Raw genomic sequence first — 21,006 nt, forward strand, 5'->3', positions numbered from 1 at the left:
TTGAGAGGAATAGATTGAATAAAGCAGTATAATTGCACACTGCAAAACAATTTCTAAAATTCACTTTTTTACTTTTGGCATTATTCTGTAACAGACAACTCAAATTCCAACTTACTATTATTTCTCTTAGAATTTCTTAATGATTACGACTATTCTTTTAATGAGATATTAATGAGATCCCAGCAATCAATTACTCGGCAAGCCCATCTAGTCTGTGTGTGTGTGTGTGTCAGCTGCCTTGTGCTCAGTTGGATCAATTCTCTTCTACAACCACTGACCTGGAAAAAGCTGAAAAAGCTTTGCCTGCTCTGCTATCAATAGACAGTCTAATTAAGACCAGCACTGTCTGCTCAAATAGTAAAGACACTGGCTAGGATTTTATGAAAATTCCCTGTCAGTAAACCTAAACCTGGAGCTTCTGCAGATTAACTGTGACTCTCAGTGAATTTGACTGTGGCCTCAGACTATGGATGCCCTTGCCTGTGATAGCAGGGAGTTCGCCTGGCACTGAAGGAGGCCATCTGTTCAGCCTAGAGTGAAATGTATTGGATCGCTGTGAGGTTGCTTACACAATAGTGAGACAGGATTGGGTTAGAACTCTTTAAAATTGGAGCTATCCATTGGACCATGGATCATCTGCCATTTAAAACAATTAGAGAGAGGACACATCTGTGTAGACTGGACTTAAGCCGATGGATGGGACAGGCAGCAAAGCCTGCTCCCTCTCTCAGAGAGGCACAGCAAATAAGGGCCAGCATTTCTCAAAGTCATGGGCCCCCTTGAGTCCGGCTACCCCCATGTTCAATGGTGATCAAGTCTGGCTGGAGGAGCTGATAGACCCTGCTTCTAACCAGTCCTCTCCCAGTCAGCCATCTAGCCCCAGCGATCCAAGCAGCAGTCCAGGAGGCAGCAGGAGTAGCAGTGACGGCACTGACAGCCTGCACAGCTGGAACTCTGGGGTGACCTGCATCCTGCACAAGTCTATCAAGAAGCAGAGCCAGGAAGCTTTTCAGACTCGACTCAGAGGAGACAGAGAGTCTGAAAAGCTTGGACCAGTTCCTTCTAGCAGGCCTCATGGCAGAGGACATCCACAGGCAGAGCAGGGAGGAGACAGCCACAGCAGAAATCTGCATCAAGGGAGGGGCTCTGTACTTTCACACACCAGCTCTAAAAGCGGCAAACCACAGTGTGTACTGGAGGAAAAGATTGAAGCCAAACTGAAGTTTTCCCAGTTCCTGGATGAGGTGACATCTAATGTGCTTGACCCAAACAGCCTGCAGGCATTTGGAAAACCAGCATCTCCCTCTGGCTTCACCAATACAAATGCTGATCAGCCTCAAGCAGAGATCCACGTGGTGAGCCCCAGGCTACCCTGCTCAATGGCCCAGCAGCAAGGCCCTTTAGCCGAGCAGAAGACTCCAGAAGAGCGGACTTCTCCTGACCTGGTAGAAAAAAAGTATCTGGAGACGGACATCGACACTGTAAGGAAGGGCGATGAGCTGCATGACCTGGAGATAAAAGCAGACACACCAGAACAAATAGATGAGAAATATGTGATTCCACCTCCTCCAGAGTTCAGTCAAGGATTTAAGATGAAGAGTCACTTTCCTGAGTTTCACTATGACTTCCCCAGATACCCCTACAGATCTATCTCTCTGCCCAGGGGCATCAACATGGTGAGTGATGAAAGTCTTCCCAGTCTTTAATCAAGGCCAGGCCTCTGAACATATGTTGTGATTGGAACGGAAATTGTTCCTCTCAGTTTTTGAAGAGACGTCTGAGTAAATCAAGCCTTTGTATGATTTGAGTGAGCCATTCCTGATTTTTCTGCTCTATTATTAAGAGCGTAAAGAGCTCAAGTAAGCACGGGCATGTTACAGAGTTACAATGTCTTTGTCTAGTGCAGTCTGTGGAGTTTTGTTTGAATAATCCAAGAAGCAGTTGCATATAAAATGAATGCTATAAAAATAAATAAAACAATAAATTATTAAAGCAAGAGTTATAGGGAGAAAATTTAAAAAGAAACTTTTATAGCCCCACTACAGAACTTTGTTATCGCTATCTGAACCAGAAAAACATTCATATACTTGACATTCCTGCCTTTATCCCATTTTACAGTCTGTATGTTATATAGAGGCCTACTTGCATACACATATAAGACAAAACGAAAGATACAAAACATAATAGTCATTCCAGCATTTTGCCCACTTGAGGGCAGTAGAAATGAACTGCAAACACCACACAAGGCAAGGCAAGGCAAGTTTATTTGTATAGCACAATTCAACAACAAGGTGATTCAAAGTGCTTTACAGAGACATTAGAAACAAGAACAAATAAAAAGCATGATTTAAAATAGAATAAAACAAGCAAATAAACTAACTAACTAATTAACAAACAAACAAACAACAGTATATAAAATCAAAACAGATAAAATCAGAACAGTAGATAAAATCAGTAGTTAAATGTAAGTTTTGAAATTTAAGCTTAAAGTGTGGATTTGGTGCTTTATTCAAATGCAGCTGAGAACAGGTGAGTCTTCAACCTGGATTTAAATAAACTGAGTGTTTCAGCTGATCTGAGGCTTTCTGGGAGTTTGTTCCAGATATAAGGAGCATAAAAGCTGAATGCAGCTTCTCCGTGTCTGGTTCTGACTCTGGGAACTGATAAAAGACCGGATCCAGATGACCTGAGGGATCTGGATGGTTCATACTGGGTCAGGAGGTCATTGATGTATTTTGGTCCTAAACCATTCAGAGCTTTATAGACCAGCATCAGAACTTTAAAGTCTATCCTCTGACGGACAGGCAGCCAGTGTAAGGACCTCAGAGCTGGACTGATGTGGTCCACTTTTTTGGTCTTAGTGAGGACTCGAGCAGCAGAGTTCTGAATGAGCTGTAGTTGTCTGACTGATTTTTTAGGTAGACCTGTAAAGATGCTGTTACAGTAATCAAGCCTACTAAAGATGAATGCATGGACTAGTTTTTCCAGGTCCTGTTGAGACATCAGATCTTTTATCCTTGATATATTCTTGAGGTGATAGTAAGCTGACTTTGTTATTGTCTTAATGTGTTTTTCTAAGTTTAGGTCTGCATCCATCACTACACCCAAATTTCTCGCCTGGTTTGTGGTTTTTAGATGTATAGATTGAAGTTCTCTGGTGACCTGTAATCGTTTTTCTTTGGCGCCAAAGACTATTACCTCAGTTTTGTTTTTGTTTAGCTGGAGAAAATTGTGGCACAACCAGTCATTGATTTCCTCAATGCATTTACCAAGAGCCTGTACAGGGCCTCGGTCTCCTGGTGACATTGTGATATATATTTGTGTGTCATCTGCATAGCTGTGGTAGTTTATTTTGTTGTTGTTTATAATCTGTGCCAGTGGGAGCATGTAGATGTTAAACAGAAGGGGTCCCAAGATGGAACCTTGGGGAACTCCACATGTGATACTTGTCTGTGACACCTTAAATGTAATTGAGTTTCTGACCTCCAACCTATGCGCTAATTTTAGCTCTGATTTGCTCTCCACCATCTGTTAGTTATTCAGTGTGTTGATTTGACTCATATGCAGTTGTTTTTCAGGCTTTTTATTATTTTGCTGAAAAGAACACTGGGATAAAAGCAAAACATTTAAAGTTATGACCACTGAAACGCCTCTAGGTCTAGAAGAAGTTCGAGCTTTGGGGCGATGAGTCTCTCAGAGTCTTACACAGAGTCATTCAGTTTACTGCTAATTATAAAAATATGGCTTGCAATTGACTTGGGTTCGCCCAAGTCAAGCTCTTTAAAGTTGTCACCTCACTGGTGATTATTGAACCTAGAATATGTAGTCAGAGAGCAGACAAAGCATGTCATCCTGGTGATGACATTATGAGTGTTCCATGCAAGTTCTGCTGTGCTAAAGCTTCCAATTAATAGTAAATCATTTGGAGCAAGAATGAGCTGTGGGTGTACGATTTCTCCTGCTGACCCACATAGACATCCTCAGCTGATTCAATAGACTGGGTATACTGATGTGTCTGTAAGTTTGCACAGGAGCGCTGCTTCATGCTGACCAATAAGCAGACTTTTATGGGACTCCTCATTAGCATTCTACCCATTAGCAACTCCTCCACACAAACAATTTGAACTGAACAATGCTGTCATTTACTGACTCAGCCCACTCGCATTTATTTTTTGACATCCATCATTTACTCAGTTTGAAACATAACCTTGCTAAAATGGCTGTGAAAGCAGCGAACCTTGTTGCACAACTGTTTCCTTCTCGAGTAGCAACCAGTGTTTCCACTGGCTTACACCACTAGAGTGCATTACACGGGAGGACAAGCCTGAGGGCTCAATCAGCAATTACTACAACCAGCGAGGGTATTTTTGCAGTCTCAGCATGACATCCATGTCAGTGGTGGATGATGAGGATGATGAAGCACTTGGCTGAGGTTACCTAGTTGCTAAATGTGCACCGCTTTGCTGACTAGAAAGCGTGCAAGCTTATTGTTTTACATCTCCGGGTTTGGGGTCTGTTTTTTTTTAGCATTTCTCACCCCCCAAAAAACAAAACATACTTGACAGATCTTCAAACTCTGTGTCGCTCCCATTTAATAATAAAGGAGAAGATCACATTGCCTTAATTTATTGTCTGATTAAAATTCAGCCTTTGCCGTCACCTTAGCAACTGCTTGAAAAAAGGTGGGTGGTGTGTGGGGGCTGAGAGGCAGGCATGTGAGCCTGTTGGCGTTCATCTCAGTGTGAGTGTCTGTGTGTCGCTGCAAAGTTTCATCTCCTCACACAAGTCCTTGTACTTGTAATGAAACATTCTTTGCACTTGACCTTCTGCTGTGCACACACACACACACACACACACACACACACACACACACACACACACACACTGAACACGCATTCCCCCCACCCCCCGCTTTAAGGTGTGTTTTGTTGGTAATCTGACTCAAATAATCTCTTCGCAACGACTGCTTCCTTCATTAATTACAGGAGATAAATATGGATGAACGTCTCCCCTAAGTGCAGATGGTAAAATCTGCTTTCTAGCATTCGTCAAATTATGAAACATGATAACATAACAGCGTGGATACCACCCTCGATCGGGCCTAAATTTGAACGGAGATGGGGGAATATTCTCAAATCGATGCATAATTCATCGCTTTCTGAAAAAAAGAAAAATGGAAAAAAAGCAGCCGATTCATATAAAACCTATTCTCCTTAACAGCCAAGGACTTGAGATGTAAGATTCAACAGATTGAACCACCTGTTCTCCCCACTCTCCACCCCCCCCCCCCACCTCCCCCTTGTTTCCCCTTCTTTCTATGTCTCTCTCCACATCCTCCTCCCTCTCTTTCCCTCTGTGCTCCTTCTCTCTGATTCAGCACCTCGACAGAGATACTGAGTCGCTGCCAGTATCCCTCATGGGGGGGCTTGCCATGTATCTGCAGTCTGGCTGCAATGGAGGTTTTCACTCTCCCTCCCTCCCTTTCTTCCCCCTTTCCTTTGCCTCGCTTTCTCACTCTCTCCCCTCGCACTCCCGGTATGGTACGGTTGTTCTCTTCTCACCTCAAGTGAGCGCAGATGTACACATCCGGCCGCAGTCTGATGAGCGTTGCATGGGATTTCTCACTAGTAAGGGAAAAAGGGAAGAGGAGCAGATGAGGGAGCACGGATGTGAGTGGGGGGGAGTGTGGGGACATAAACAAACACATAGGGAAACACAGAGTGTGCTTGCTGAATATGTATGTTTCTTTTCTCGTTCTTTCTTTTTCTTTTCTTTTTTTTGTGGAGGGTGTTTGTGCTGCAACGGTGCTCCACTTGGCAGCTTCTGGGCCAGTTTGATGGGTCCGCTCCACTAACATGCTGTCATTTCCTTTAGATGCCTGACGAAGTGATGAACAACATAGACACCATCAGGTAAGCTTCACCCTCTCCCTCTCTCACTCTCCCTCCTTTTCTGCACATATCTTTCAGCACTCCATCATCACGCCCCCACGTTCTCCCTGTCTTCTTCCTTTAAGCTCCTTCCCTCCCACTCTTCCTGTCTCTCTCTCTCTCTGTCTTTCTACTCTTGCACAGTCTCTCCCTCACTCCCTCTTGTCTTTCCTCCTGGCTCAGCTGCTGCCGCTGCTGCTGCTACTGCTGGAGTGGCGTGGTGCTAGTGGCAGCGACAGTTTTAGTGGTGGAGGAGGAGGTGGTGGGGTGGGTGCATGTGTTGGGGGTTTTCTCCGAGCTTTAAGGGAAAGCTGGGTAAACCAATCCAGATAGCATATAGAGAGGGGGTTTTCTCCATCCCCGGCGAGGCTCCGGCAGCAGGATTTTTATCTCTCGGTCTTCAGGATGAAGCTCTGCGCGAGCGGAAGGTACTGCTTCACTGTTTGCATCTTTGATTTGCTTTTGGTTGCGTGTGAATATGTGTGTTTATGTGCTCATCTGTACGTGATGTGGCTGCACTTGCCGTGCTCTCTGTTTACTGATGCAGCGCTGTTAGGAATGATGCCTCTTCTCTGATACTTTGTCAAAGATAAAAGGGTGTATTTTGCAGAAGAAGGCTGACACGGTTCCATGCGGGGAACCTCTTGGCTGGAAATCCGCTGCAGTGACTATGGCGTTACTGTAAAAGCTTTTTTCCAAACAGATCAATCAGGAGTTTTTTTTTATTTATTTTTTTTATTTGAAATAATCTTGAATCTTTTCAGGTTCCCAAAATGTCCATCCACGACTGTTACACATTGGTTTCTGTGTGATTTTTGGACTGTCACCTGTCGGAATGCACCTGTAACACTGATTAATTACTCTGCATGATAACGCTGTTTTTCCACCACGAATACTTAAGCAAGAGCAGCTCTGATCTGTATGTTTTTCAACATGACAGTCAAAAAAACACAAACGTGAGCGCGTGCTGGTGTAGACGGATTTTAATGAGCTCATTACAAAATTGCAGGTGCTCGCCCACTTTTCTGATTTAAGTATTTCAGAGAAATAGAGCAGCAGCGGAAACATGACGAGATGCAGGGGCCACCCCCCCTCCCTCTACTTCCCACTCTCTGTTTTGCACCTCACTGGCCTACAGTAGACATGTTTTAATTAATACCAGTACTAATGAACCATTATTAATCCGGCTCAGATGAAAACAGATCCCAAGCTTTTCCTTTTGTGTTAGATTACCGATGGTGTTATTACGATTTCAGGAAGATTACAGTTTAAAAGCCATTTAACCAGTCGACGAGGGGTAATTAATCTTGACGGGGTGTTTCTTTAATAGGAGGCATCAATTGTCCTCACCTCTGTGTCACAGCTTTAATTGAATTATAGCAGCTGTGCCGAAATAAGAGGGGGGTAGCCCCGTGTCTATTCTGCTCGCTTTTTGCATAGGAAACCAGGTCACCTGTAGCCTATAAGCAAGCTGTGATGGGGTTAAAGAGAAATCAGGACCCACCTGAGAGTCTGACCCTACCTCTTCATCCCCCCCACCCCACCATATCTGCGAGATGCCTTCGAGTCTAAATGATGAAATGTCCTGAAATCTCTCACACTCCGTTGCTCCTGCTCTCTCGCTCACTCTCTCTTCCTCTTTCGCAATCCCTGTCCCTCTCTTGTCCGGGCTCATGTGTCAGGGCCCTGGAGATGGAGATGTAAATTTTGCATAGCGACACATTGGAGCTCCAACGCAGAGGAGACCTCGGGTGGATTAAACAGATTTAAAGTTTCAAGGAGTTTAAAAAAAATCGTTGTCAGAATACTCTAGCGGATGAATAACAGTGTGAAGGGTTTTATTTTAAATATAAGATTGATACCGCTTTTTAAAAAGCATGATTGACAGCCAAAGATTGAGCAAAATTATTATGCCGCTGTCTCGGTGAGCGGTGATGGAAGTGACGTCCTTGAGAGGCAGTAAAACAAAAGTCTGGGTTAGTTTTTAGATTTTTAGGATGATTGATGACATTTTTTTTCTTCCATCAAACCCACTGCGACTGGATATAATTTCAGAATAATATATGCACATTAAGAACCCTCATTATACAGGAAGAGAAGGCGATTAAAAGGTGCTTCATACTGTTAAGTTTCAGAATGTATCCTGCACTTTATATCTTGGTCTTTTTAAGCCTGTTTTTAAGTAGATCTTTTTAGATATATACAGATTAAAGAAAGAACAACATAAAGTGTCATGAAGAGGCCAGATATGAGCTTAAATGCTCACTGGGATATGAGCTATAAATAGGCACTCACTCATTTGATGTGTTAATGATGGTGGTGGAGAGAGTTATCCAACACGTGACCTGCCAGGTGTTCACTTGGCTTGAACTCTGGTGACTTTGAAGACCACAGATCTTTTTCTTTTAGTCATTAAGTCATTCAGTGACCCTTTGTGCCCTAAAGGGAGGGATCTGTATTCATTATGTTTCTGCACTTTTGTTTTTTGTTTTCTTTTAAAAAAGCTCAGTTAGTCCGCGATAATGTCTCGGCCTCGATCTGAAGGTAAACCGAATCTTCCTACTCCTCTGAAGCTCACTAATTAACATGTCCTGTCTTCTTCATTTAATCTGCACAAAAGCAGCTTGTAGTTTTTATAGCTTGGTTATTCCACAGCTCAAATGAACACGATACATGTCAATTATTGAGTTTCATTCGTGCTGCTTTGTGGACTTTGTTCCTTGCGACAGAGCCACGCTGCCTGTTTCCTAATCCAGACTGGCTGCCAGTGGTATGAGAGTGATATCAGTTTTCTCATCTAATTCTTGGCAAGAACACAAATAAAAGGCTCTCCTGAAGTCTTCCAGTGCCGTTTAATTTGAACTTAAATTTGCCAACTGGAAGGTTTTTCTCTGCTCGTTCGTGTGGTAGTCGCTGTTTGTGCTGTGTTTCAGTTATTATTGTTTCTATTTGATGCTAATAATACATATAGAACACTGGGCAGCTGCTCTATTATAAATGAGTCAAACGGCCATGTTTATGTTATAGCAAAGGCACCTGTCAGCGTCTGGGATGTTGTCGCAGGTTAGTGAACAGTTTTCAAAGTCAACATGGTGGATAAATGGTGCCGAAATGGGGCAAGGTGGACACCAGAGTGACTCCGACAAGGGCAAGATTGTTTGCGTTGAAACATTTCCAGAACAGTGATGGCAGGTTGTGGGAGTCAGAGGATTGACAAAAAGATCTGCTGCTTGTGATCATATTCATACGTGTATTCATAGTTTTCACGCAATATTACATCGCTATAGGAACGCCTACCTAGAGGACAAACAGGGGCTTTCCCCGTTTGTTCTGCCAGCTGTTAACTTGGATGCACTTGGAAGTCCCTCAGTCCAGTTTCTTTGGCCATTTTGTACCAATCCATCCTTTTCCATAGCAACTCTGGTTTCTTTTAAACTGGTTTATTTCATAGAGATGTCGCCCGTTAATGGACATTAGTCTCAAAATACTGCATGAGACAGAAACATTACAGATTTTAGCAAAATGGCTAGTTTATATTTTTAGTCCCAAGGTAGATAACAAAAAATATAGCCTACTATATGCAAGACATCAATGGCATTCAGAGTGAGTCATTTAAACTCACAATTATGAGACAAACCTCAAGCTGTTCAAAAATATTACTACTAATACCCATAAACTGGATCAGCATGAGATGGATACAATCTCTTGTCCATATAGGAGCAACATCTTTTAATCGTTGAATTCAGGTTTTCAGTCTCATGTTTATAAAATCAACCATGTGGTCACGTAGTCTGCCTTTACAGCCATTTGTGAATGAATGGGTTTAATTTGTGAAAGAGCTCACTGAATTCAAGCGTAGTACTGTAGTAGGATGCCACCACCATTGTGGCATATTCCATGATCAACTCTCAGTTGATCTACTGTTAATGCAAAGTTGAACCACAAAGCAGTAGACCACGATCATTATCAAACTCCTTAGGTAGCTCCTTTAGGTTTATTGTATATGTGCACTTTTTTCCATATAGTGTTCCTCCTTCCCCCTCCAAACAGCAACATTATTGACCCATCCAGCTCCAAAATAAACAGAACTGTCTGTACTTTTGTGCAATTCCATCCTGTTGGCAGTCTGAGGAATTCTCCACAATAAACACGTGTAAAATGCTGCCAAAATGAAGCTCTGGCTGGGACCTCACTGTGGTGGGTGCTGTTTATCGATTGCAGATACATAAAACTTGCAGTATATTTACATAACTTTGTTTTTCTCCTTCTGAGAAATGACTATTTGTGGCTTGAAACAGCTGGAAAATTAACAGACTTTTGTTGCAATTCTATGGAGTGTCCCCTAAGTCAGAATGATGAGAACTACGAAGACCTCAGGGCACCTTCAGATTCCCTGAGCTGTTCTGAAAGGGGAGTTTTGGCTGATCATTATAGATAGAGAGATGTTAGAGCAACAGAGAGGACGTGTTTGAAAGCGGCGTGGGAGAGAGGCTGCTCTGAAGAGGCGAGAACTTAGTTTTGACCTGCTGAAGTGGACAGTGTTGCTCTGACAGACTGATGCTCTCCACTGTCCTCTGTGGTCTGACCAGTCAGCCTCTCTCTCCCACACTGTCTGTAGGTCTCTCTATCCTGAAGCTCTGAGAGCTCCCCCAGGGGCCATTAAGCCTATCTTATTATCTTAACCCCATTATTTCTCCTCCCCTTTGCCTTCTTCAGCACCAGCGGTCAGGTTGTGCTGGTCCAGATTTATTCCTCATTGTGATGAAGCCTGCCTAATATGACAGCGGCTATAACTCAATTTTTTTGTAATTTGACTTGAATTGGACATTTACATAGTAATCAGCATTGTAGGTCAGTTTGTGGTCAATGGAAGTGACACCATTTTAATGAATTTTAAAGTGAGAGTTAGATTTTTTCTGAACAGAAGCCACTGTGAAAGCCAATGACGAAGAATGGTAATGCTAAAATATAGCTGGTAAGTGAGCTAAAATAGTGTTTAGCACAGAACTATAATGCTAAACTTGTTAATTTTCAGACCCAGAAATCCGTCTTTTGTATACAGTCTATAAAAATACAGCAGTATTCACTAAATGGTTGCTAACCTTTGCATAACCCCTGCATAAGAGTGGTTTGGATAAAATTCTCAAACATGTGTTTTAGAAGGTTCAAGGTTCAAGGTTCTTTATTTGTCACATGCATAGTTATACAAGTATAACACACAGTGAAATGTAGTCTGACACGCTCCTCGACATGTGCAAAAATTGGGGGGGGGGGGGGGGGGGGTGTAGAGGAAGAACATTATATATATATATATATATATATATACATACATATACACTGGGTGAATGTGCAGTAGTAGCAGCTAGCAGGTGAATTCTGTACATTAATATGAATAGACATCTGACTATTTTACAGGATAGACAATATAAACATATTTAAAGTTAAAGGAATTGAAATGTACATTGTGCCTTGGTTTAGAGTGTCTGGAAGAGAGTCCTGTCTCAGTCAATTATAGATGATGTGAGCGGGCGGGTGTGTGTGTTTAGGGCACGGATGGCTTGGGGATAGAAGCTCCTCTTGAGTCTCTCTGTCCTTGCCCGGAAGATGCGGAACCTTCTACCAGATTGCAGAAGTTGGAACAGTTTGTTGCCAGGATGGGACGGGTCCTTCAGTATCTGCGCTGCTCTAGTCCGGCATCTCCTGGTGTAGGTGTCCTGAAGCGGGGGGAGAGCAATCCTGCAGCAGCGTTCTGCTGTACGGATCACTCTCTGGAGAGCTTTTTGGTCCTTCACACAGAAGTTGCTGGTGTCACATAGATAAGTACAAGGTTTCTGCTCTTACTATAACAAAATCCAACAACACAAGCAGCTCTGAAGCTTAATATCAAGGGTAATTTGAAGGATTTCTAAAAAAAGGTGCATGTAAGATGAATCGCCAGGCTAAAAATGACACCAGTCATCGGGACATTGCACTGGATATTTTGGTTCCTCTGGGTTGTGATTTTGGGCTCTTTGGCTTGTTCTGTCAGATGTTTCTGGCATCACAGAGATACGTGCAAGCTTACCTTTCTTACAACTAGATGTAAGATGTAAAACCCGGCAGTGAGCACAAGTCATCAAGACGCTGAGGCAAAACAAATTATAAATCCCTTTTTTTGTTTTTTACCCTTTCCATAAAAATAGGGCAAGCGTACTTTACACTACATGAATACGAGACACCACTCTGAGACCTGTAGGGGTTTTCCGTCATGCCGGGCATCATATAAAATGAACGCAACATATAAAAAACATGTTTTTGTACTAATCGTAGGAATCATGCAAGATTTTAAGATACGCAGCTCCAGATGAGATGTCAGTTCAGTGGCTGTGGGCTAAATCTCTAGTTAGCATGCCTGTGAAAATAGCAGACGCCATGTAAAATTCCCATCTGTTAAAAGTCTGACACAAACTCATGCCTGCACAAGAGGTTACATTGCTGTTGGACAGATACAATTGTAGAACCCATCTTCTCAAATCAAATAAATGCATTTCTTAAAATGTTGAACTGTTATTCAAAACCTTCTTTTTTAACCAAGCCATAAAGCATTTAAAAGCCAAACTGCAGGGACCTTTGTAATAAAGAGTATCAACCTGTGAGAGTTTAGAAGAAAATTAAACAGATAAATTAAAGCTTTTCAAGCAAATGTCTGCAGCTTGTTTGCCTCGGTCAAGCCGGAGGTCACAGATTACCCTTGTTTTCTTTCCAAGCCGCTACATTAATGGGGCTATGCTGGAAAGTTATTAGTGCTATATTGCGTCTTCCCAATATAGTGCCTCTCTGTGTTTTTTTAAAGATCCTTTCATGCATCCCTGAGTTGAGGCTTTTTAGGCAGCCTCTTGAGAGTTATGGATGGACCAGTAAGTACATCTGTGTATAAGTGCACGAGGTAAATGCTGAGGAAACTCACACACACACATACACGCACAGAAACACAGAGCACTACACTGCAGGCTAGATATGCAGAGGTTGTTCCTTTGTTGCATCTAATCACTACCTGTCCATTCGAGCTCCACTCGTAAACAGCATGCTGCGATGGTGGGTGGCGTGCTGTGCATGCGTGTGTGCGTGTATGTGTGTATACACATGTGTGCACGTGCATCCATGTGTGTTTGTGTCTGTTCTATTTTTAATGAGCTGAACCCGTTTGAAAGCCGCTTGTGTTTTTCCATCCCGTCTGCTTTTGGTTGTGGTTGCAAACGTGGCAAACACTGGCCTTGTTTTTTTGCACCACAACAGCATTTTCACAGCTGTATTTCTTTTTCCTCTTTCCAACCAGCAAAATAAATAAATAAATGGATAAAAATGAAAAGACTGTGGACAGAAATGCTTTTATTTATTTATTTATTTATTTATTTATTTTCTGCTCTCATCCTTTCTGGGAAAATTTAAATTGTGAAAGTAATTCAGAACCACTGAGATGGAACAAAGTAATCAGTGGGAAAACTTTGGTTTCAACTTGTGAAAGAGTTTAAAAGTTGGGGTTATTGTGAGAGGGTGTATTCTGGGTCGAGAAAGACGTGATCTCAGCGTCTTTGCTAGGACAGCTCTCGGAAGGCTTCGCTGGCACTATGAGTATCTTGTCTGAAGGATGAGCTCATTTTTTTTTGTAGAGCAGCATGTTTTTATGTTTTTAATGCGCTCAGTGTGCGGGTTTGTTCTTTTAGGAACGCATAGGTCATTGTTTTTGCCACTCTGAGGCTCCTAGCTTGAATTTTATCTTTGTTTTTTTTATTAAATCAAATCACTTTTTATTGTCACATCACATGTGCAGGTACATTGGTACAGCACATGCGAGTGAAATTCTTGTGTGCGAGCTTCACAAGCAACAGAGTTGTGCAAAATACAATAACATAAACAGGCAAAATATACGAATGGCTAAATCTGAAACTAATAAATATATGTACAATATATAATAGTATATGCAAAAAAAAAATAAAATAATAATAATAATAATAATAATAATAAATAAATAAAATAAAAAATAAAAAATTCTGGATGTGTATACTAAATGTTTTTCTACGTGTGTGTGTGTGTGTGTGTGTGTATACACATATTTTACAAATTAAATAGAGTCAATAAATAAAATATATAAAAATATACAGAGTCTATTTGCAAATTTGAAAGCTATTTCTGTAGTTCCTCAAGGTGAAAGAAGTATTTGCAGAGTCATTTAAATGATCTGTGTCATGTATTGTGTTGTTTTCCAGCAGGATTCTGTAAAAACTGCAAAGCCATTAAATAAAACGTGATCAAGACTTGAAGCATGGGCAAGAATAGAAGCAGTTCAGTTCTGGAGTGGATTTGATCACGCTCTTTAAAATGGCAAAGTAGAAAAATGGCCGTGGCCAAGGATGTGGCTTCTGATTTTTTTTAAAAATTTATTTGGCATTCAAATATCAAATTTTTGATTCGGACATGGAAAACAAATTTCTTCCAGGGACTGCCCAAATGCACTCAGTCAAAAGCACAATAAGCCTCCATAAACCCAACATACCTACCTGACCATTTCATTAGGTACACCATTCAACTGCTCATTAACAGCCAATCACATGGCAGCAGCTCAAAGCATTTTTACGTTTGCAGGAATGGGGTGAAGCTGAAGTTCAAACAGAGAATCAGAAAGGGGAAGAAAGAGGGTTTCAATGTGACATGGTTGTTCGTATCAGCTGGACTTAGTATTTCAGAAGCTGCTGATCTACTAGGATCTACTGAGAATGGTCCAAAAATGAGAAACGCAATCACCATTACACCACCAGCAGCCTAAACCGTTGATACAAGTGAGGATGAATCCATGCTTTCATGGTGTTTACAACTAATTCTGACCCTACCATCATACAACAATTCCTAATCTTCTAATGGCCATGTCTACATGAATACATGCATTGAGTGGCCGACAAGATACTTGCATTAACAAGCAGCTGAACAGGTATACATAATGAAGTGACAGGCGAGGGTATTATGTGTTTATATATTCCCTGAACAAAAATGCCGTGAGGAGGCTTGAATAATTAGGGAATCACAAATGAGTGGTATGCTGAAAACAATACTCTGGTAGGGAAAGTGTTAATGTATTAAGTGGTAGAGGCACTCTTGGAAGATAAATAAACAGATAACATTCAAACCAGTTCTCTAGCTTTGCATTTCATCATTATACCGGTGCCTGTATCAAACCCTCTTTTTAACGCGGTGCCATTTTCTACGTCTAAATGTCTGCCTGCAGCTTATTCTGTGGTTGATGTTGGACTCTGTTCTCTGTGTTCACTCCTTCAGTTTTGGCAGAACAGAACTGTTTGTATTTGGGATCGGCGAGCCTCCATCACCTCTTCCGCTCATTCTAAAATCCTCTCGGGATGTTGTCGTGATTTCACACTCCCCAGTGCCGGGTGCAATCAGCAGCACGTGAAATCCGTTCAGCGGGTCATTATCCCCTGCTGCCGCTAATGATGTTGGTAGTTGCTGTGAAACTACTTAGGTGTCTGCTCCCGAGTTAATCAATGCAGGACCGAGAAACAGCTAAGACATAAACCCACACACACTGACAGAATAGCACCCTAATTTGAAAGCTGATTTTTGTCTGTGAGGTGGTTGAGTCATACTGTACATGCCATTGGACTGAGTGACTACTGCAGGTTGTTAATCCGAAGGCACAGGGGCCAGAAAGAGCATCATCTCTGCCTTCTTTCCCTGCTGCTGGATGAGTCAGCCACTCGGGTTCCCCCGCTCTAATGCTGAGGTCTGGGCCTGTGATAAGGGTTTTTCCTGAGAGCCAATCTTGCTGAAAGGTAGATGCAATCAGGAAGCCAGGAAGGAAGAAAGAGATTGACGGAAGAGGCGAGGAAAAGGAGAGGAAGGAGGTAAAGAAATGATGACTTTTCAGCAGAGACTTCACACCCGCTCTATTTGCTTTTCCTTTGTAATTTGGCAAAGCTCGCTTCCTCTTTAATGTCTTTGGCTTTATTGTAAATACTCTGGCTAGCAACCCCCCCCCCCCCCCCCCCCCTCACAAACACACACACACCCCTCTACTTTTCCATCTCCCTCATTCCACAACTTTAATGCCCTCCTCCTCTTCCTCTTCTTTTCAATGCTCTCGAATGTCAGCGTGGCACGAGTGGGTGGCAGGCACCGCCATCCGAACGAGCCCCTTGTAAGGTTTTGCTGCAGTGTGAGGATGGGCACAAGGAAGACGAAGAAGCAAGCAAGCGAGTGAATGAGCGAGGGTGTTGCGTGCGCGGTTGTGCGTTGGCGTTTTGACAGCGGACGCCTGATGGGGCCTGAGACGTGTCGCTAACAGCTGTCCTTTTTCACTTTTATGGCAGACAGCGTTACTTTAATTCAAGCCTGGGAGAAGGAGGTTGAATAGGCAGAGCTTGTGCCGCAGAGTAAACACAGGCACACACACACACGAACGCACAAGCAGGAACACACCTAGACTTATAGATACAAACAAATGTGTACATATGCATACGGACAATCAAGCGTACACCTGCATGGATAAACTCACACATTTCTGCCACTTTAATGCTCTCAAATACATGCTCGCACCTGCCAAATCTTAAACACACACACGCGCGCACACACATATTCGAAGCTGGTATGACTCAGAGGGGAGCAGCTGGAGTGAAGGCTCCAGTGGCGGTAGTGAGCTGTCACCATCTGGAGGAGTACATGTCTCCCTGCCTTCTCAGCCAGTAGCAGAAGTCACCTCCCAACAACTGGGCATTAGTAGATCAACATGTTTCTTTATTTCATAATACGTGCGTGTGTGTACACAATATCAGTGGGTACAACACCCCAAACATGAGCTGTAACTCGCTGCAGTCCCATCCACAGTCGGTCATTGCTTCCTTCCCGGATGGTCAGCCCGCTGCTCGGATCAGAGGAGCTTTGATCAAGCTTTGACAGCCTGTCTCATTCAATAACATGCGCCATTTGTCTGTGTGCTGAAGGCTGCACCTGTGCTGCGGACGCCACCAAGACGCAGAGGACTGGAGGGATGGAGGAAATATTTATACAAAAGACTTTCAGTCTTTCAGGCTTGTCAAACTCCTTCATTCACACTGCCTGGATGTGTCAGCTCCTCTTCTTTGTGTTTGGACATATACGAGATGAAGACACTGAGTCTGCAAGGGATGTTTGTTTTTACTGATAAGTCTGATATCCGCCTGTCACAGGAGACTTTCCCCCACCACTAGTGACATGAAACAAGTCTATGTCCTGCCAGGACCCAGAAGCAGTTTTTTTTAACCTCCAACAGATTTTGTCTAATGGCTCCTGACCACAAGCAAACAATTCAGCATTAAACACAATATTTAAGAACGTAGAAAAGTTTTGTGAACATTTATGTTTTTTTAAAAAGATATAGACAAATGTTTCAAACATTTCATTTTTTGTATGAAGGCAGTTGTGGGGGTTGTTTGCTTATGTTCCAGAGTGCTTTCAAAATTTCATCAAACCACACTCACAGCGTGTCAGTGATTAGGCAGCTTAGTGCTTCTTTGCGTGTTTTTCCATGTCAAACAATTAGCATTTTTTCTTTTAATATACAGCATTTGTGGTCACAAAAGAATACTTCTCATTCAAAATCAGGTTTTCAGTTCCCCAAATGTTCCCTAAACTGAGTGGGGGGAACTTAGATTTTAGAAGAAGATGCAGACAAGCTGTTTGTGGGAGCCTTTAATTTAAGAAATAAAAATATACACAGAATGTACTCACCGGGCGCTTTATTAGGTACATCTTAATATTAATTGGTTGGACGCTCTTAAATCTTTGAGGCACAGATTTAACAAGGTGCTGGAAACATTCCTTCACTGGTACTAAGGGGCCCAAAGTGTGCCAAGAAAACATTGTCTACACCATTACACCATCATGCAAGGCGGGATGGATCCATGCTGTATGCCAAAATCTGATCCTACCATCTGAATGTCACTTTAGTAATTGAGATTCATAGACCAGGGAATGTTTTTCCAAGGTTCTTTTGTCCAGTTTTAATGAGCATGTATGAATTGTAGCTTCAGTTTCCTGTTCTTAGTTGACAGGAGTGGCACCCAGTATGGTCTTCTGCTACTGTAGCACATCTGTGCAAAGGTTTGATCAGTAGCTTGTTTAGAGATGCTCTTCTGCATACCTTTGTTTCATGAGTGATTGCTGCTTTTGTATCACAGTCAACAGATGTTGTCAAATGCTTTCTCTTTAAACCCTAGAGATGGGTTTGTGGGAAAATCCCAGCAGATCAGCAGTTTCTGAAGTACTTTAACCCAGTATACTGACAAAGTGTGTAATAGACCCACTGGTCCATCCCGTGAATGTCATGCTTTGCTTCTCCTACGCATGAAATGGACAGGCATGCTTAAGTTGCAGTACCTTTCAGTGCCAGCAGAGGGCGATAATGTATTTAAAAGCAACATAAAAACAGTCATGGACGAACTTTTAATGAAACACATATACACGTAAACACATATCAGCCACGTAGCTTAATATTACGTGGAATAGAAGGAGCCTGGATTGTACTTCATTCCTACTTTGGTCAGTTTAACTTGTTGGCTTTAAATAAACTATCGCCCTCTACTGGTACTACAATTTAATTCCATTTCACACCTAGGAGAGGCAAAGCGTGGCATCCATAGGATGGTCCTGCAGGTCTATTACATGCTTTGCTGTGATATTGGGTTGATGACTCAGAAAACCCTGCCACGACAACAACTATCTCATGTTCAGGCCCTTAAATTACCTTTCGTCCTCATTCTGATGCTCAATTTGAACATCAGCAGGTCATCTTGACTGTATCTACATGCGTAACTACAATAATCTGCTGCCATGTGACTGATTGGATATTTGAGTTAATGAGTGTTCAAACCGTGAGCGTATATATTCCCTCTCCTTTAATGGATTCCCCTCATATGGTAGCTGAACTTTGCTAGAAAGCTGAAAGGAATCCCTTGCTCTTTATGTCTGAAGGACTGAGTCCAAAGCTTGACATTTACAGCTGATGTCTCAGACAGTTTTACTTCTCATTTTCGCTTCCGCTGTTTCTTTGCAGGAAACGTTGTGCACCGTCAGTGGAAGAAGTAAGACAAAAATGGTCTTTACTTTGAATTTAGTGCCTTGAATTTAAGGAAACGGGACAAAACTCGTGGGATATTTGCCATTAAACTGTCCACATTATGCTTAATGGGATTTCCATGTCATTTAGTCTTCTACACAGGGGTTTGCACAGTTAAAAAGACAAAGTCAACACCAAATAGAGTAATTCTCACCCACAAAGAAAAGCTATTGAAGTCCTTCTTATGCCTCATTTGTAGTCCAGACTTTTCCAGACTTTCTGTTACTCATCTACATAACAGTGGTATAAGAGTGGCTAGTTTTGGCACATATTCTCCAAAATATCTCAGCCATGAGCAAAGCACACCAAATGTTCTGGTGTCGGGTACTAAGAGTAAGCGCATGAATCTTCACGGCATCTGAAGACCCAGTGAATTATTTTCAGTTTGATGCAATATCCGGAGGGGTAAGTTGCAAACGTTGCTATGTGTGCTCTGTGCTCAAAAGGGATTTTATGTAGAATGAGAGTTGGATCATAGCAAATTCGGGTTTTCAGGGGGAGAGGCCTTAAATAGACTGGAGCTAAAGAGCATTTCAGACAGAAGGTGAGAAGAGGTGCAGCATGTGAGAAAAATTATGAGAAAAGCATTTATTTTATTTGTTATTTTTAGTAGCAGATCCCCTACATACAACTACAGGCCCTTTAAAAAATAATATGGGTTCTTTCATATGAATATGACCAACAGAATCTGTCCATGGATCTTAACATCAGTTTTGTCCTGCTTGACTTGTCCTTACTAAAAGTTGCCATCCTGTCTGTTTGCTTTGTTTGGCAGGGTCAACACAGATAGATCACTCACTAATTCCAGACTTAGCTGGTCTCCTTTGGAAAACTAACATAAATGCTGTCTCCCTGTGGTCAAGCCCTTTAAACACATGAGAGGGAAGGAACACAGACAAACCATGAAAAAGATATACATTGGCAAAACCGCCTTAAAAGTCCCCCGAAATGGCAGCAAACATCCGAAAAAGAGGTAAGAGTGAACGTCTCAGACGCCATCTTTCCATCCATCCTCGTTTTTTATCTGTTTGTCCCTTCATCCGCCCACGAGGTGTCTCCTCTCGCCATCCAGAGGTGCTAAAGCAGCCTCATCCTGCCTCTCCAAGCCCAGAAGTCACGCTGCCTCGTCATCTCATCTCGCTGGAATGAAAACACTCATTATGTCTGACTCAGCTCCTGTTCACCGGGGAGGTCACTAATGGGGGATTTAACATCCCTGGAGCTACTTCACGTTAACTCATCCTCTACCAAACAACAAACACCTGTTTTCCCCTGATGATTCCAACCAATCACAGAGAGGCATGAGGCGAGGAGGTGGGGGCTGCTTGGATAATGCGGCACTCAAATGTCACTCAGTCATTTGAGACATTCATTGAATCACTCTGTGGGCAGGTTTTCTCTACTCACTGACACAGTTCCATAAAACATAAACACTATCCCACTTTCAGTCTGAAGTTAGACTGAAGCTAGAAGTTATTTAGTATTTAGCATTTTTGTATTTACAGTCGAGTAAATGGAGACTAGAGCTGTGCTTGAGGCAGGATACTCAATCTGAGTGCATAAAAAAAGGCTTAAAAAGAGAACGTAAACTACTTTTACAGAAGCACAACTTACCTAACATGAGAAAAAATAAGTTCTAAATTTGATAAGATATTATGTTGCTTTGCTAAAAAAAAAAAAAAAAGTGGAAATGAAAAATTCAGATGCTCAGTTTTTCATAAAATAAAACTTAATTGGTTTAAAAATAGAAGCAATCCATATCTAATACAGAGGAATCAACCTGAGAGAATATGAGCACTGCATTATGTATCTTTTTGTTATTCTTTAAGAAAAACAAAACATTGTGAGTTTGTGCAAGGATCTAGCTGCATTTATGTGTGGCAGAGAAGACAAGAAAAGGTAGACGTGAGGTGATATTTATAGAGCCACAAAGTC

At 42.1% G+C, this 21,006-nt stretch overlaps 1 protein-coding gene across 2 annotated transcripts in view; it reads left to right on the forward strand.

The window, feature by feature from the left end:
• Positions 1 to 797: 797 nt before the first annotated feature.
• LOC146617316 (brain-enriched guanylate kinase-associated protein) overlaps positions 798 to 21,006 on the forward strand; it is a 39,679-nt gene continuing 19,470 nt past the window's right edge. The window contains exons 1-2 of one of the 2 annotated variants that reach the window (XM_085371926.1): positions 798 to 1,676; positions 5,875 to 5,912. In XM_085371926.1, the coding sequence (XP_085228052.1) occupies positions 798 to 1,676; positions 5,875 to 5,912 (917 nt within the window). Of the gene's footprint in view, positions 1,677 to 5,874; positions 5,913 to 19,946; positions 20,045 to 21,006 lie in introns of those variants that run through there. The other variant, XM_085371927.1, reaches the window with a different exon arrangement.

This window comes from Diplotaxodon limnothrissa, linkage group LG15, assembly GCF_057381915.1.
Source record: "Diplotaxodon limnothrissa isolate DT_005_m linkage group LG15, D_limnothrissa_male_GT1.1, whole genome shotgun sequence".
Classification (NCBI taxonomy): Eukaryota; Metazoa; Chordata; class Actinopteri; order Cichliformes; family Cichlidae; genus Diplotaxodon; species Diplotaxodon limnothrissa.